This window comes from Pseudochaenichthys georgianus, chromosome 19 (assembly GCF_902827115.2).
Source record: "Pseudochaenichthys georgianus chromosome 19, fPseGeo1.2, whole genome shotgun sequence".
NCBI classification, from domain to species: Eukaryota; Metazoa; Chordata; class Actinopteri; order Perciformes; family Channichthyidae; genus Pseudochaenichthys; species Pseudochaenichthys georgianus.
In genome coordinates, this window is record NC_047521.1 from 14,819,919 (window position 1) to 14,835,482 (window position 15,564).

Here is a 15,564-nt window from a genome sequence, read left to right on the forward strand (position 1 = left end):
TGATGAAGCAGGAGGTGAAAGGGAATAGGAGAAATATGTTGGAGTCTGCAACTTGTCGATATTTTTGCTAGAAACTATAGATAGCCTATAGTTCCACATTTTGAGAAACAAGCTGATTCACTTTCTGGCAGAGTTGGATTTGGAGGTCAGCACCACTCTCACTCTCATACTTAAATATACCGCAGGATCAAGCAGATGTTAGCTTAGCTCTTTCCGAAGTAGGGCTGCAATTGATTATTATTTTATTATAGATGAGTGTACTTTCTTGGATATGAACACTAATGATGATTAAAGGGAGCTGTCATTTCCACCCCTGCGCGAACACAGACATGGTTAATCTTTGTTCAAATATTAAGGTTTACATTTCTAACAGCAAAGAAAAAGCTATGTTTGGTGGGGTTACTTTGAAAATGTATTCCGTTGCAATTGCTAGATAATTCTTAAGAAAATCTAATGAGTAATCTGAGTACCAAAATATAAAAGTAATGTAACCTGACTATTTCCTATTACTTTTGAAGCACTTCAATATTAAATGCACTGCAAGTGAATACAAGAGAAGAATAAATATCACACGTTTTATGTATTTAAAGTTACTTTTTTTTGTATCGTGATTATGTAATCCCGTAATCCCATCACTCCCTAAATCTGAGTAAATTGCAAGTAAATTACTTTCTCAATAAAAGTAAAACTCAGAAATTAAGTGTGTTCTAGAGCTGGGAATTGAAACATTTTAGTTGAAATAAATTAAAAATATTAATGGTTAATAATAATTTTTTGGAGATGCTGTCAGTTTCCTAATTTCAGCAGTGTATCAAACCGGATGGAAATTTCACCAGGAAGTGAAGAAGCATAATTCCTAAAATGATGAACTATTACTTTAAGATTTCCCCCCTAACGCAATATGAGTTACTTTTAGTTTTTCCAAATTAGCCTCTGATCTCATATGGCCTATTTAACAGTCTAGTATTTAGGCCTAGTATTTTTGTCTGCAAGCTAATGGAGGCAAAAACCGACAAACAGAACACAGTCCAGGCTCACTTGGGTAATATTTTATTTACTCATTAATCTTCAAAACTATTTTTCATAATAAATTTCCACTTTATGTTCATCAAAGAACCGTAACAATAAAAATAAAAGTAAATACTGTAGAAAAATTGTACATATAGAAAATAAACATGGTTAATGAACACCTAGATGTAGTATCCCATTGAGACACTGCCTTTGTTTCCGATGGCAACACAACAGAGATAGAGGGGAAAGAAAGCAGTAGACACAGAAGGAACTGGGAGGGTAAATAGCGAAACATACTAAACAAGGGGAAAACAAGAGAAGGGAAGAAAAAGGAGGTCAAGGCCAGTAAAGGAAGGAGAGAATAAGGAAATATGTTAATTTGGACAATATACTTTTATATCTCACAGGCCTTTTTCATATCCTTTCTTTCCATCGTAATTGTGCATGCATCTCACTGGTTGGTTACGCTGCTTGGAAGATCTGGAGGGGCTTGTTCATGTCATGGCACTGTTTGTATTGATATATCGTGGAGCTACAATTCTTGAGCTGTGGAGGGCTCAGACACAGCAAAAGTCCATAAACAGATAATTATACCGCAGCCCAGATCGGAAACCCATCTGTCTGTGTATTGGTCATGTCATGAATAATGATGAATCTGTCAACCGATAGCATGAAGATAAAAGGACGCAAAGAGAAAGAGAGAAAAGGGAGAGCCAGTGAAATCAAAGCAACTCAGGTCGTCATATAGTCAATGGCATCATGAACTGGCCTCTTCTATCTATTAGCAACACATGGTAACATTTACTTTGTTCTGTTTTTGATTATTTTCCTCGGCTGGGTTTTGCTATAAAAAAAGGTGGTTGGTTAGAGCAGGTATAGTGGGCGTGGCCTATAAGACATCAGGCTAGAAAACAGGACGTGGCCTGTGGTGGACGCGCACATCCAGGCGTTGCACTTGAGTTACATTGCAACCCGCAACACCTCCCTTCCCCTCCTCCCACAAACAAACAAACAAACAAACAAACCTACCACCTCTGGACCACCATTTCACTGCACAGCTCAGAGACTCAGGCATGCAGCACACTCGAGATGGTCACACTTTGAACTGAGAGTTGATTCACAGAATAAATCATGGTTGAATCCCACTGACTTAAAATCCGTTTGAAGTGCGTATTTAGGAATACTTCAAGCCAAGGTTGTAAGTTTATGATTGTGGTTTGTCACCTCTGGAGTTTCAACGCGGTATAAATCACACGGAGTAAGATAATTCACGTGCAATAGGAGCCCCCCCTCCCTTCCCCCAAAAGTCTATACTTTGTTCTTCATATTCGCCATTGCCGTAACAATGATCATAATGGTCATTGTCATTTTCACCATTGTCTTCTTGTATAGTCTTCAGTGTCACTCATGAAGATATGGTGGTTCTTTAGCATTGCAGGTATGTGTATGTCTGCAGGTATAGATTGTTTATATTTTCTGTGTGTGCATGTGTGCTCTATGTATGTGTGTGACACTGCAGTCATGCATGACTCGTGTCTGTAGGTAGCATCTGAAGTCTCAAGTATCCTGTCCAGGAAAATAGCTCTCCGCTGATTCCACCTTTGTCATTTAGAGGGCGCTGTAAAACATCAGCACCACAGCCCATCCATTATATTAACGGCACCAGCCCTGCCTCTGTCTATTCACTCATAATTCACCGTCTCTATGGCTACACCCTGATTTCCCTGTCCTGCTGCTTGGGTTGACACTTGGATCGAAAGTGTGCTTGTTTCTTCAGCGTCATCAGTGCTTCATCGAGTCCCGTCTGCTAACAGGGAGGAAGGCCAAGAAACTTGGAAGAGACACTTGGTGCTTGGCTTGGTGCTATTACGTCATCTTTGTTCTGGTGCTCTGCCTCAATGCACTCAGTCTGCCATGTGCTTTACATAAAAGTCTTCCTTGACCTCTCTGAGTCCAAGAGGAGAGGTCCTACTGTGGCAGGCAGGGGAGTGACTGGTCTTTTTATCTGGCTGGCCCAAAATGGTTCTTTACTGGGAGTTGAACTGGTGCTTTTTTAAAACCATTTGGAATGGTCTTTAAGATCATAAAACAAGCCTCTCGCAGAGGCTCTGCTCATTGGTAAATACTGTACAATAAGGGTCCATGCCCTCAGGCCAGTCTGTATGTGTGTGTGTATGTTTGTGCTTAAATGTACGTGTGCTTGAATGTGTTTATCTTTGTGCTTGCCAGCATGTGTGCAGATGTGGTTATTGGAGAGTAAACATTAACATCAGCATGTCTATGTTGGTGTGTATGTGTGCATCATTTTGTTTTGGAGAATATATCTATTTATGTACATATACCGTTATATATAAAGGTGTATGCGTATATGTTGGACGTTTTCCGCCTCAGACGTAGTACTCCTTGTCTTTGTTCTTCTTGTTCTTGGAGATCTTGGCGATCCCCAGCGGTTTGTCCTTGGCGCTGCCATTGGGCTGTGTGGCTGAGTTGCTGATGTAGTTGCGGCTTTCGTCCACGTGGTAGGAGCCCTCGTCGCGGTTACGGTACTTGTACATGGCGTAGAGGAGGATGAGTATGCAGAGGGCCGCGGCTGCCACGATGCCCACCACCATCCCTGTGGTGCTGCTGCTCTCCCGGACCACCTCAGACGGACCCGGGAATACCTTCCCATCCGGCAGAGGGGGGCGGGCTATGACGGGGAGAGGGGAGGCACGCAATGTTACATTACATTTTATGGCACACATTATTAATTTGTACTACATGTAGAGGTGATAAATGGAGGGCTGCCGCAAGAAGATACAATGCATCATCATGATGAATTATTTGACGGACACTTTGCATAATTCTTCATGCTGGCAAGGGAAGGCTGCAGCTTAGAGCCAAAGCAGTTTGCATATTATCACATAATGTGAAAACAGATTATATTACACCGTGTTGAGAGGAGGGCCAGAGCACAGGTGCACATTATATCAGTTTTATTACACACATTTGACATTTTATGACACACAACAGCAGTGAGGGGCTGCAGTGTGGTGATATACAGTATGACACCATGTTAAACAATTGATGGGAATTTTCATGCGAATTCCTCAGGCTGGATGGAGGTAAGGGAGGGGGTAGAAAAGAAAGAAACTGCTACTTAAAGATATGATGAATAATAAGGGATGGTGAAGGGAGGAGCTGAAAGCAAAGTAAAGGATGGAGAGTGTGGAAATGAAAAATTCATTGTAGCGAGCGACCAAGCGGCAGGAAAGCACTGAGCGACAGCGAGAGTAGAGGACAGAAAATAACTCAGAGTCAGTGTGATGTGGGGGTAGGGGGAGTCTCACCTGAACTGGGGTCACAGGGGTCAATGTCTTCATCGTCGCTGGGACACTCAGCGGACGCCACCAGCAGGTCGTCTGCAGACTACAGAGAGATGATACAGAAAAAAAAGCAGGAACATAAACACACGTTTATAGACACAAACAGCCGATGCTCTGCACCCCTTCTGTTTGTTTTCTACATGTGTGACGATCCATCGCCCACCCGTTTCCCCGTTTGCAACAAACACTTTCGCCTGCTAGGCCCCAAGCAATGGCAGGCGGCCAACACCAAAGTACCAAGGAGAGAAGAAGAAAGGAAAAACATTGCATTCTGTTCAGAGCCACCAAGGGACAGTCAGTTATCATCTCACATTCTCTTGGCCCTCCCCCTCTTTGTTTCTCCTCATGCCTCTCTATCTTTCACACCTCCGTGCTTCCCTCTCCATCTGATATTGGCTAGTGCACATAGGTGTTGAACAATGTGCAGTGTGAAGCCAAAGAGAGGAATACAACTCAAGTTTTCATGGAAACTTCCACTTAAGCTCATTCTGGTTCATTGAAATCACATGTATTCAACACTTCTTCATCAGCACCATGTCAATAGCCCCCTTACATTCACTCTCTAACCTACATCGACCAGCTAATATCTCAACAACCACTCGTTCTACGTGCCTTGCTCCCTCTCGATGGATAAGGCGCCCTTCCTCTCCATCCTTGCTCCTCCTGTTGCCATGGCAACTCTAAGTTCAGGCTGTTAAAAATGATGGGGAATAAAAAAAGAGGAGTGTGCACCCTCTGTGGGACCAGGGCATTGATTTGCCATTCCAGCCAGAGTATGAGAAAAAAAGGGGGGGGGGGGGGGATTGAGAGATATATGGACGGATAAAAGGAATTTTAGGGGAATTGGGGAGAAGGAGAAAGAAAAGAAGAGGGGATAGGAGGAGCAGGAGGAAGACTTCAAAGTGCTGCGGTCTTTACTTAACACCGTGCTAATGTGCTCCGCATATTCATGAACTACTGTTAAACATCGCCCGCCTTGACGCTCCGCTATGAGAGATGCGAATGTGTGTGTGTTCAAACACACTGGGCGCTCAGTGCCAGCACTAAATTAAAATTGGATTGTGATGCATTGCAGTAGATGTTAGTAACCCTCAGAATAAAGGAGAGCGCGGCAGAGCTTTAAAAGAGAAGAGCTCTCGAGGCAGATTACAACCAGACCAGAACAGAATCTGAACCAAATCAAAGCACTAAGTGGTCGATGATGTCTTAGCTGAAACCTACAGGCAGTGTTTCAAACAGAAATTCATTACGCTTTCTTCTCTGTCCTTGGTTTCTTCATTCGCTTGCCTCTTGTTTTTGGAAGAACATACAGTGTATTACGTAAGATTAGGGGCGCAAACCACTTAGTGTATTCATCTGAAAAAGCCTGCACTGGCTTTGTGTTGTGTGGTCTCGTTTCTGACAAGTCTACTGTGGTTCAGATTGGCCTGAAACATATATACAGTTATTGATGCTTGACTCTGTCTCTTTCCTCCACTGCCTTTCCAATCAGTTCTGCCTACTGGGCTGTCAAATGCTGGGAGCATGAGCTTAGCCTCTGGAATGCAGCCATTCGATAAACCTCTGTGCTTTTGCCAGGATCCAAAACCAATCAGCCAGTAGGAAACACCCATTTCTGTCACTGATCAATGTCGAGCCCCCATGCTCGAATATTGATCTGAAAGACAGCTATGTTCCCCCGAAAGGAATGTGTTCTGAATCCTAAAATATGCTAAAAAAAGCAGACAAGCAAATATAATAAGGCCCCTCCTCTGATCTGTGGTCAGCTGACCTCCCCCCACCATTCAACCGGCAAGGTGTCAAGGGATTATCGATCCACCTATCACATGGGAAACAATGAACACGAGGCAATCTAGAGACGTGCCAAACACAAATTAAGTTCAAAGTGGATGTACCAAAGAGATATGCCCAAGAATCCACCGCCCCTCACTCTCACCCTCCTTCTTTGTCTCCATCTTTTCACAGTCTATCAATAGAGCATGCTGACATATTAAAGGACACAGATCCACAACGATAAGAAGGGAAAAAATACACACACAGAAGGAAAGAGAGAAGAAGTACAACGAAGAATATCTGCATGCTAAAAGAGCAAAATCTGTACCTGAGCAGCCGAACAGTGCCAACGACCGTCAATGCCTCCCTGACTGCCTAGTTCACACATAGTAGCTGCACTTTGTCCTCACACACTCTTGTAGAAGACTCAACAGATTGTCTGCTACTTTCACAACTGGAAATCCAACACACATGCACACACACAAGCTCTATAACAGCCAAACATGCTCCATTGCTCTACTTCTATTTAGACACATCTACACAGGCACACCAGCGCACACTGAATCAGGCTGAAGTTGGCAGGCTGATGAAGAGATCCTGGCGAGAGAGGAGAGAAGCTAGCTCCACTACTGCAGATGGTGAGATAGACTCATACACCGCCTGCATTAACAGCCTATCACTGGAGCTCAAACACAGAGAGAAAGGGAGGAGGGAGGAGAGAAGAGGGGGGGTGGGGGTTGACGGGTAAATATGGAAAGATATGGAGGGAGAGAGCAAAGGAGAGTGAGAAGAAAGAAAAAGAGAAAAAGTGAGCTATGGGGAGGAGTGAGAAAGTGTCTCCAGGAGATGGATAGCGAGCGGAAGAAAAATGAAAGAGAGAGATGTGGAGAACATAGCATGAAAAAAAAGGACAGGGAGGGAGGATGGGATGTTCAGAGGGCTTGTGGAAGTGTCTGGGTCAGCTGATTCCTGATTCTCTTCCTTGGAGACTCAGGTTTCTTCTATCAGTCTTCCCATAAAACACAGGTACACACACACACACACACACACACACACACACACACACACACACACACACACACACACACACACACACACAATCTTCTTCTCGCTGGTGCTCAGCTGTCATGCATTATTAATCTCTTCCACTTTTCAAAATGCCCAACAAAATACCTCAAACAACAAACTGTGGACTTCAGGAGAAGAGGGACATAACACATTCCTAATGAACAATGTACTGCCGGTACGAGTGAAGCCATGGGGCGATTCAGGCAGATCTGCTTCGAAACACACCAGAACACAAGGCGTGTGTGTGAAATCGATAAATGGCTTTGCCCCGGAGCCCCTTTTTGAAGGCATCCCTTGCTGCCCCTCCTCTGATGCAATGTGCTGCAATTCATGCCTATTGTTCTTAATCCACTTGAGTGTTTGTGTGTGTGCATTTATCTGTGTTCACTTTGTACGTACGTGTGCACTGGTTGAAGCCAGGTTGGTTGCCAGGCAACACTAGGCAGCCTTAGTGGATAAGCAGTAGACTCTTTTATAACGAGACCAGCGCACACACACAGTTTGGGGGCCAGAAGGAGTGATTTGACGAGCTAACACACACGCGCTGCATCATATTGAGCATACATATAGCTCTGACCTAGTTCTCTTACAGTCATATTGACTCCAGTGTGCGACTCCCCTGCATCCCATATGTAGCACTGACATCAGCATGTCGCCAGAGCAGGAAGAGTTTACTTAAAAAAAACATCAACACAGAGCGATTGAGAGGCGAAGGTGTGAAAACGCGCCCGTGCCAACGCTGTCACTCGGCAGCGCTATCCCTCCTGCTCACGCATCCATTATTGATGCCTGAGGCTTAGCTCACAGCTCTCTGCGTTCTATTATTTATGCCTGAAACAGCTGGCGGTTTATACACAGAGGAGCTATTCTCTATGGGAGTCTGGATTGGGAGAGCGAAAGCAAGCAGCAGGTAGTAGTGGGGCTCACTATCTCCATGGCAACTTGTATCATTGGGAGAAAAAAATATATTTTTCAGTGCGGCAGGCAGAGTTTTATAACACAGAAGAAGAACTGCAGTACACAAACGCCCACAAAGAGCCTGGCCACATCGCACTAGTGATCTAAACAAAAAGAGTGTGTGTTGTACCTGCTGATAATGTTTCCTCTGACATTAGCATTGACTACAGTTACATCCACTATAAAAATGCCTCAATCCAAAATGATGTGTTTCTATTGTAGAGTCCCTGTGGCCTCAGTTTACTAGGCGTATATTATGGAAAAGCAATTACAGCCTCCATTAACACAAACATTTCCCCTCCTGTAATTGTAACTCCTGAGAATGAGCTGTAGCACAAGAATGAAGTGTGTATGTGAGCCTTTTATTGATGAGATGTTTTTGGCTCCCCGATAGCTTGCATGTCATAAAGATGATGTTACTGGGCAAATACAAATACTATGTGTAAATTATTTACAAGGAAGAAGACCATTTTTTTTGCATTTGCTGAGAAAAGGCATTGCAATAGAGACATTTTGATTCATTTGAAAGCAGTTTTCTTATTGATAGTTGATTGTTTGGCAGTGTCAGAGTAGACACACATTCTTGCATTCCATAACAGTAACAATTAGACAGAATTGTTTACAAGTGAAGTAAGAAGTGATTAAAGCATTATTTAGTTACTTCACTCCAAAGAGCAAAGCAAACTTACTGATGATATAAAAAAAATGACCATTTAATCTCAACCTCACCTAATGGTTCGACCGCCCCTTTTTACTTGTCCTTGTCACCTTAAACTTGCTTTTAATTATATATTTATAGGGAAATTACAAAGTTAAAAAACAAGTGCACTAGAAGTAACACCATATTTCCTATTAATCATAGGATATATCCACTCAGCATTCTTTAAATAATAATAACCAACCCAAAAGAGTAACCTTAGAACAGAGATAGGTTAATCATTGTGATGTCTAGCTGAATCTTGAGCATTTATCATGATCAACAATGCGCTTAGATCCTGGACTACCTTAAATTCATCTTTTTGATACATACAAAAAAAAAATCTATATCTTTTATTTGTGTTTTTAAAGGTCCCATGACATGGCTATTTCTACTGATCATAATTCCATTGTTGAGGTCTACTAGAATAGATTTACATTGTTCAATGTTCCAAACTCACATTGGTTTCTCATACAGCATCTCTGTAAAGTATGTGAATTCACTCTCTGTCCTAAACGCCTCGTTGGAGCTCCTGCCCCCCCCCTCCCTGTGAGCCCACTGTGCTCTGATTGGTCAGCTCGCCCACTCTGTTCTGATGAGTCCACCACCGTTACAGCGGAACATCAGTGTTTATGTGTCACAATGGTGTTAGCAACCAGAAAATGACACCAGCAATGAAAAACAGATGAGAATGCTGCGTGGGGTCTGGGTGCCGCGTTGGCGGGACGTTGCGGGGCTCGCTGCTGCGCCCTTTGAGGCTCGAGGAGCGGACAGTGTGAGCTGTATTACTGGTTGCTGCGTGGGGTCTGCGAGACAGCGAGACGCCGCGGAACTCAGCCAGGCTGTGAGTGTGTGTGTGTGTGGAGATCCGCGGATGAGAAAAGATAAGGCTGAGTGAGTGTGTGTGTGTGTGTGTGTGTGAGGAGCTCCGCGGATTGGTCCATTTGGACCTGGGTATCGTTACGTCACTATGAAAATGGAAAAAATAAAAATCTCCAACGAGGCGTTCTGGGGCAGCACAGACAGGTCTTTTCTGTGTTAGAGTTTTACTCGCTACAGGGTGCACTTTGAGGGTTTGTGACTTTGCAGACCGTTTACATGCATACAAAGCTACATAACACACAAGGGGACGGACGGGTAATAACTGGAAAAGCATGTCATGGGACTTTTAATGTCCTCTTGTAAAACACCTGAATTCTATACAAAATGTGCGCTATAAACTCGCCTTAAGTGTAGTTTAAAACAATCCCACTCCTCATGACACATCTTGCTTCCCTCAGGCGCTAATCCTCTTACTGAGTTGGAAAAACAACTTATCAAAGCACATTATCACTTTTTCATTACCAATTGTCACACCAAAGGATGATGAAAGTGGGTGATAGGACACATCAATCTGAGGAATAACATACAAGTTTATCTCTGACCACACAAAGCAGGGATTTATTGAGTTTTTCTTTAGGGCTGTCAAAATATCAGATTTGTCTTCAGCCTGAAGAATTTTAGATAGCAATATGATGGGGATATCTATACAAAATGTATCTTCAACTAGTCTTATTGGGCTTTTGTCTCTTTTTTGGAAAATGAATTACACTCAGGATTCAAGTGTATGGAGGTGGAGAGATCATCTGTAATAATAACTGTACAAATGTGTGGTTTAAGAGGTGGTGGGTGTGTAATATTTACACGACACAAATATTTAATTCATCAAATATCCCGGTTTTGTCAATATCAATATGTCCCAACACCCCTATTCTCCATACACACGCTGTAATAATGAGCTCTGACCTGCTGAGTGGCACCCTGTTTCTTGTTGGTGGCTGTGGTGGTTGTGATGTCACTTATGGAGGGGGCGGAGTCAGACCGGTTCCCTCCAGCTGCAGCACTGGACTGCGGCGTGATGGAGGAGGATGGCATGTCTCCGACCAGCCGCGCGCTGCCGTCCACCTTGATGTGCGGGTGCCCCTCGGCGGCCATGTTGAGGATGCGGAGGCCGTTGTAGTAAAGTCCGGAAAGCTGACCCTGGAACATGCCTGCATTGCGCTCTCCTCCACCTCCACCTACACGCACCGTCGTCTGGCTGTTGAAGATGGTCAGCTGGCGACCTACATGGACACACACACGCACGCACGCACACGCACACGCACACGCACACACACACACACACACACACACACACACACACACACACACACACACACACACACACACACACACACACACACACACACACACACACACACACACACACAAACACGCACACCAGGAAGGAAGGAGGACAAAACACACGCGAATACAGTCACACACACATACATACCAGTGGTCACATACGTGCATACATACACACACAAGAGTGTTTGAGTGTTACACAATCCACCACCCCCAAGCCATGGTGAGAGGATGGGATAGATTAAGCATGGCAGAGCAAATTGAAGCCGTGGAGAACCGTGGAGAGAGCTGAGACTGTGAGAGATAAGAGTGGGAACAGAAAACAGAGAAGAAGGAGAAGAGGAAGAAGGGGGGGGGGGGGTGAAGAGACTGAGAAGTCGAGGAGGAGGAGGATGAAGAGGCAGCAGATGAGAGGAGTCAGAGGGTCCCGAGAAGACGGGGCTGACAGATGGTTGCTATGGTGATGGCTGTGCGGCACAACATTGTATTTGAAGGAGCAACAGACAGGCAGACAGAGATCTAGAGAACTGTTGAAACAGCCCTATGAAGCATGCACAGGTTATAAGCTCTAGGACTGCTCACTGTTAAAGGGACTAGAGGCTATTTAAGGAGCTCTGCTGATGTTTAGGAGGAACACTTTTACACTTTTCTTTTTTTCAAAAAGCATTGCTCTATTAGTCATTTCAAATTTACATAATTCTTCCGTGTCACAATACTTTACATATACTTTAATTTACATTTTAGTTTTCAACATATAATCTTTAATAAATGCTTTATTTTTTACAATTTGATAATAAACAGAATTATTTACCAGTCTTAATAAAGCATCTTTTATCAGTACTTTTACTATTTTCTGATTTATTCACATTTATATCTCTCCATCGTCCCTTTAACCTGATATTATCAGATACACACTAACAAGATACGTTCACAGGCACTACAGTTTACACAGTATTACACACTACAGCTGCCCAACTTTTAAATACTAGTTTTATTTTTTAGATGTTAGTTGATGGTGCACAATAACGTATATTCAACTGTCTTGTATTTTTTAAGCTCAAAGTTTTAAGGAATTTTAATCAGGGTTTTTACCTTTGTCGAGTAGCCAATCGTCAACTACTCGACCGAGCCGATAGGGGATTCGCTGTCTGGCGATGGCCAGGCGCTCGTTATCAATGTTGCCTTTAATTTAGAGATGAAAACACAGTAGTAATTACGCACATCCATACGTGGTACAGGAGCTGGATACAAAAAGAACAGCAATGAAAAGAAAGTAATGGTCTGCTCATTGTTAGCATGTCACTGCGTTAAGGTGAGCTTTATGTGCTAAGAGAAGAGAATTTAAATTCATTACGTTTCCAGTGAGCGGACTCTTACTCTCTGTTCATTGGGTTTAATTTAAAGAGACATTTCAGGGGTTAACATCTGAAAGAGCACAGGGAAATAATGTTACAGCTGCCACATACTGTCTATATGACTGTCTGAGTTTAGAGTTACATACAGGAAGAACCCTCACACACACCTCAACACAACTAGCATTTAGCATTTTAACTATCAGCTACCTGAAGCCTCGACCTCATTGCGTTAAAGACTGCTATCCTATATTACCACTTTAAATATAAAAACAAAAACAAATATAAAAACAAAAGGTATGTTCAACAAAATACACTTTTTATTCTTATTTTTTACTCTCTAGTTAACCATTTAAAAAAGTACGACATGATTTTAAATTATTGTTTGTCCAAAGATGCACCAACTGTTATTATTTTCTTTTATGGTGAGAAAAACAACTGACACCCGAATTGAATATTTTCATAAATTACCTTTAACGCTATTTAACAGTCCTAACATGATACATATACAAGCTATTGAAAAAACTATCTTGTTTTATGTTTTAAAAAGTCACGTTTCATTATCAGATCACTCATATTTCATTTCAAACACAATAACATCAAACAAAGTTGCAATTGTATTTCTCAAACTCAGTGTTTGGGTGTAAACATGTATAGGATGTGATTCACCAATCAGGAGCTTGGCTGATTTTCTAAGGTGTAGTTAGCTCTGTCCCGGGACAGGCAGCGCTGTGGTGGGATTGGGGGGTTGGGCTGATGTGGGCGGGGCCTACCTGAGGGATAGCGCTCGATGACTGGCAGGTCGTCCAGTTGAAGGGTTGCATTGCCTCCACTGCGAGTGAATCGAATTATGTGATACTTTCCATCGTTGACAAACTTGGAGCTTTCCTCGATGTTGATGTCATCAGTGCCGACATTAAACACTACTCTAATGTTGCCTTTGTCCTGAGGAGGAGAGACACGGAAAGGGATATCGTTTCTTTGTTGGTTTTTCAGGACTCGGTTTATTGTGTTTAATAAATCCTAAAAATATGTGCTCCCACTTGTTGCCTGTGAACTTGTGTTAAAGGGGACCTCCGGGATTACTACTGCATATGTAAAACAAGTTGTATAAAACATTTGGATGCTCAAGAGCACTCAGAGGATTGCCTCAAGTGTTGCACGAGTCAGCGTTAGTTTGGATGGAAGAGAAAAAGCTTGAAAATCTGAAATAAAACTGGGGGTGGATTAAGAACACGGGATGTCTGTAACCCGCTGCTCATCTCAGCTTTAGGCTGTTGGTCAAAGGCTAAACTAGCCTGTTTAGCAGAACACTCCTGAATCTTTGATTCTGCAGCGGAGTTGCATTGTTTGAAATATTTTAATTTTTTATCTCTGGTTTTGCTGCATTTGTTTCGACCGTTCCCCCACTTTTTAAAAAACTGTCCAATGTGAGTCCAATTATATTATTGGAATACATTCCTGTTTCTCCGGTGCCCTTTAATTTCTTTAGACAGCCATTTTTTCCAGATCCCTCTTGTAAAGAAGATAATGGTTCTCAATGAAGAATGTATGATTAGTATATACATTGATATCAGGGAAGAGCAACATGTAAATCAACTTTAATGATTCATAAGTATGAAAAGAAACATTCTTCTTTGGGATTGTATTTGAATGCAGGGGTGTGCACTTACTATCTGCAGCTGAAGGTAGTCTCCGAGACCAGACGCGCTGTCAACCCGCAGCAGAGTGGCGTGTTTCTGTTGTGTGCTGAACCCCAGGGCCAGGCGGTCTGCTCTGGTGCTGGGACGCTCATTAGGGGGCCACGTGTAAACCACCACGCCTCCATCACGGCCAAAGATATAAGTGGTCCCAGCTGTCCCACACGGATAATTATGTTTATATGCACGCATGTGGATATGCCATACACCGTTCTATCTGGCATCAGATTGTACTGCAGATGGCATCTATGCTTTTTCTCTGCTAAATGTTTAATACACAAGTAATAATACAACTGAAATGTCAGTTGACTGGCCCTTAACACTTATCTGGTTCCTCGTACATTCTGAGAAAGTATATCCCAGAATACTTGGTAACGTTACTGCAGGAGGCTGACTGCAAAATGTAACTCATAACAATAACAGCATTCAATGGTACAGTAGGACTCGCTGCAGGGTGACTCAATAATCATCAAGTGTGTTCCTCGAAAGGCCGCTGAGGATAATGTGTTAATCGTATAACGAGGGCATTATTACAGAGAATTACAATAACCAAACTGGACATTTAGCAGGTGCTGTTTTTGTGCCACTTATGAATCAACAGTTGACAGTGCCCTCACCTGGTGGCTCTGATATCATGCACACAAAAACATGTTTGATTCAGCGTTTCCAACCAAATCTTGTGATTGCATAGATTTGAGACATGCAGTTAAACATTAAGGTGTGTTTTCTGCAGTTTAGAGACATTTAGGGTGAGGATTGACGCATAGTGTTGCTATAGATTCTACAAAATGTGTTTATTTAACATTCTTAGTGCAGCCGTCCACACCGAGTGCTGAGGGAGATCATGGAAAGCAGAGACTCACCATCATTGCATAGCGGCCCAGCATACGACGTCATGCTGCAGTCGCAGGTGAAGCCCTCCCACTGCTGCAAACAAACTCCCTGATTTGAACAAGAGTCTTCTTGACATGTAGTGCTGGGACCTGCAGTGACAGAGAGGTGGTGGGGGGGGGGGGAGTTGCAAAAGTCAGGATACATACTTTTATGATTTTGTCTGGAGCCCATTGTTTTTTCACAACAGTATGCCAGTACTGTCTGGTTATTTTTTAGACCGCATTTCCTTGAAACATTTTGGGTAGACTGTTGTTGTGCTGCAATGATGTTATGATTAGTAGCGTTAGTAGGAGATCTTTATGAGACTACGATATGGTGGATAGGCTCCCATTCTTTACACTGACAAAATATGCTTGATCATGATTATAAACTGAACCGAAACCGAACTGGAATCTGTGTTATGAGGTGATAAGAGCCAAAAATGTGGAGAGCATGCAGGAGGTGAGCCTGGATGAGTGGGGCAAGGACAGGAGGAGCGGTTAAACATAAGAAGGCAGAGTTATGTTTAAAGGCCTTCATCTCAATACTCTCTCTTCAGCAGTCGGTCCCCGTTTACTCCACGCCTGGTGTTCAAAACACAC

General features: G+C 43.0%; 1 protein-coding gene across 17 annotated transcripts in view; it reads right to left on the minus strand.

The window, feature by feature from the left end:
- Window positions 1-1,017: 1,017 nt before the first annotated feature.
- LOC117464675 (neurexin-1a) overlaps window positions 1,018-15,564 on the minus strand; it is a 57,769-nt gene continuing 43,222 nt past the window's right edge. For 9 of the 17 annotated variants that reach the window (XM_034107224.2, XM_034107239.2, XM_034107231.2 and 6 more), the window contains 7 exons: window positions 14,953-15,072; window positions 14,063-14,244; window positions 13,163-13,334; window positions 12,130-12,219; window positions 10,657-10,973; window positions 4,341-4,419; window positions 1,018-3,700 (listed from right to left, as the gene is read on the minus strand). In XM_034107224.2, coding sequence (XP_033963115.1) covers window positions 3,399-3,700; window positions 4,341-4,419; window positions 10,657-10,973; window positions 12,130-12,219; window positions 13,163-13,334; window positions 14,063-14,244; window positions 14,953-15,072 — 1,262 coding nt within the window. In that variant the 3' untranslated portion in view covers window positions 1,018-3,398. The remainder of the gene's footprint in view (window positions 3,701-4,340; window positions 4,420-10,656; window positions 10,974-12,129; window positions 12,220-13,162; window positions 13,335-14,062; window positions 14,245-14,952; window positions 15,073-15,564) is intronic. The other 8 variants (XM_034107240.2, XM_034107236.2, XM_034107234.2 and 5 more) reach the window with 2 other exon arrangements.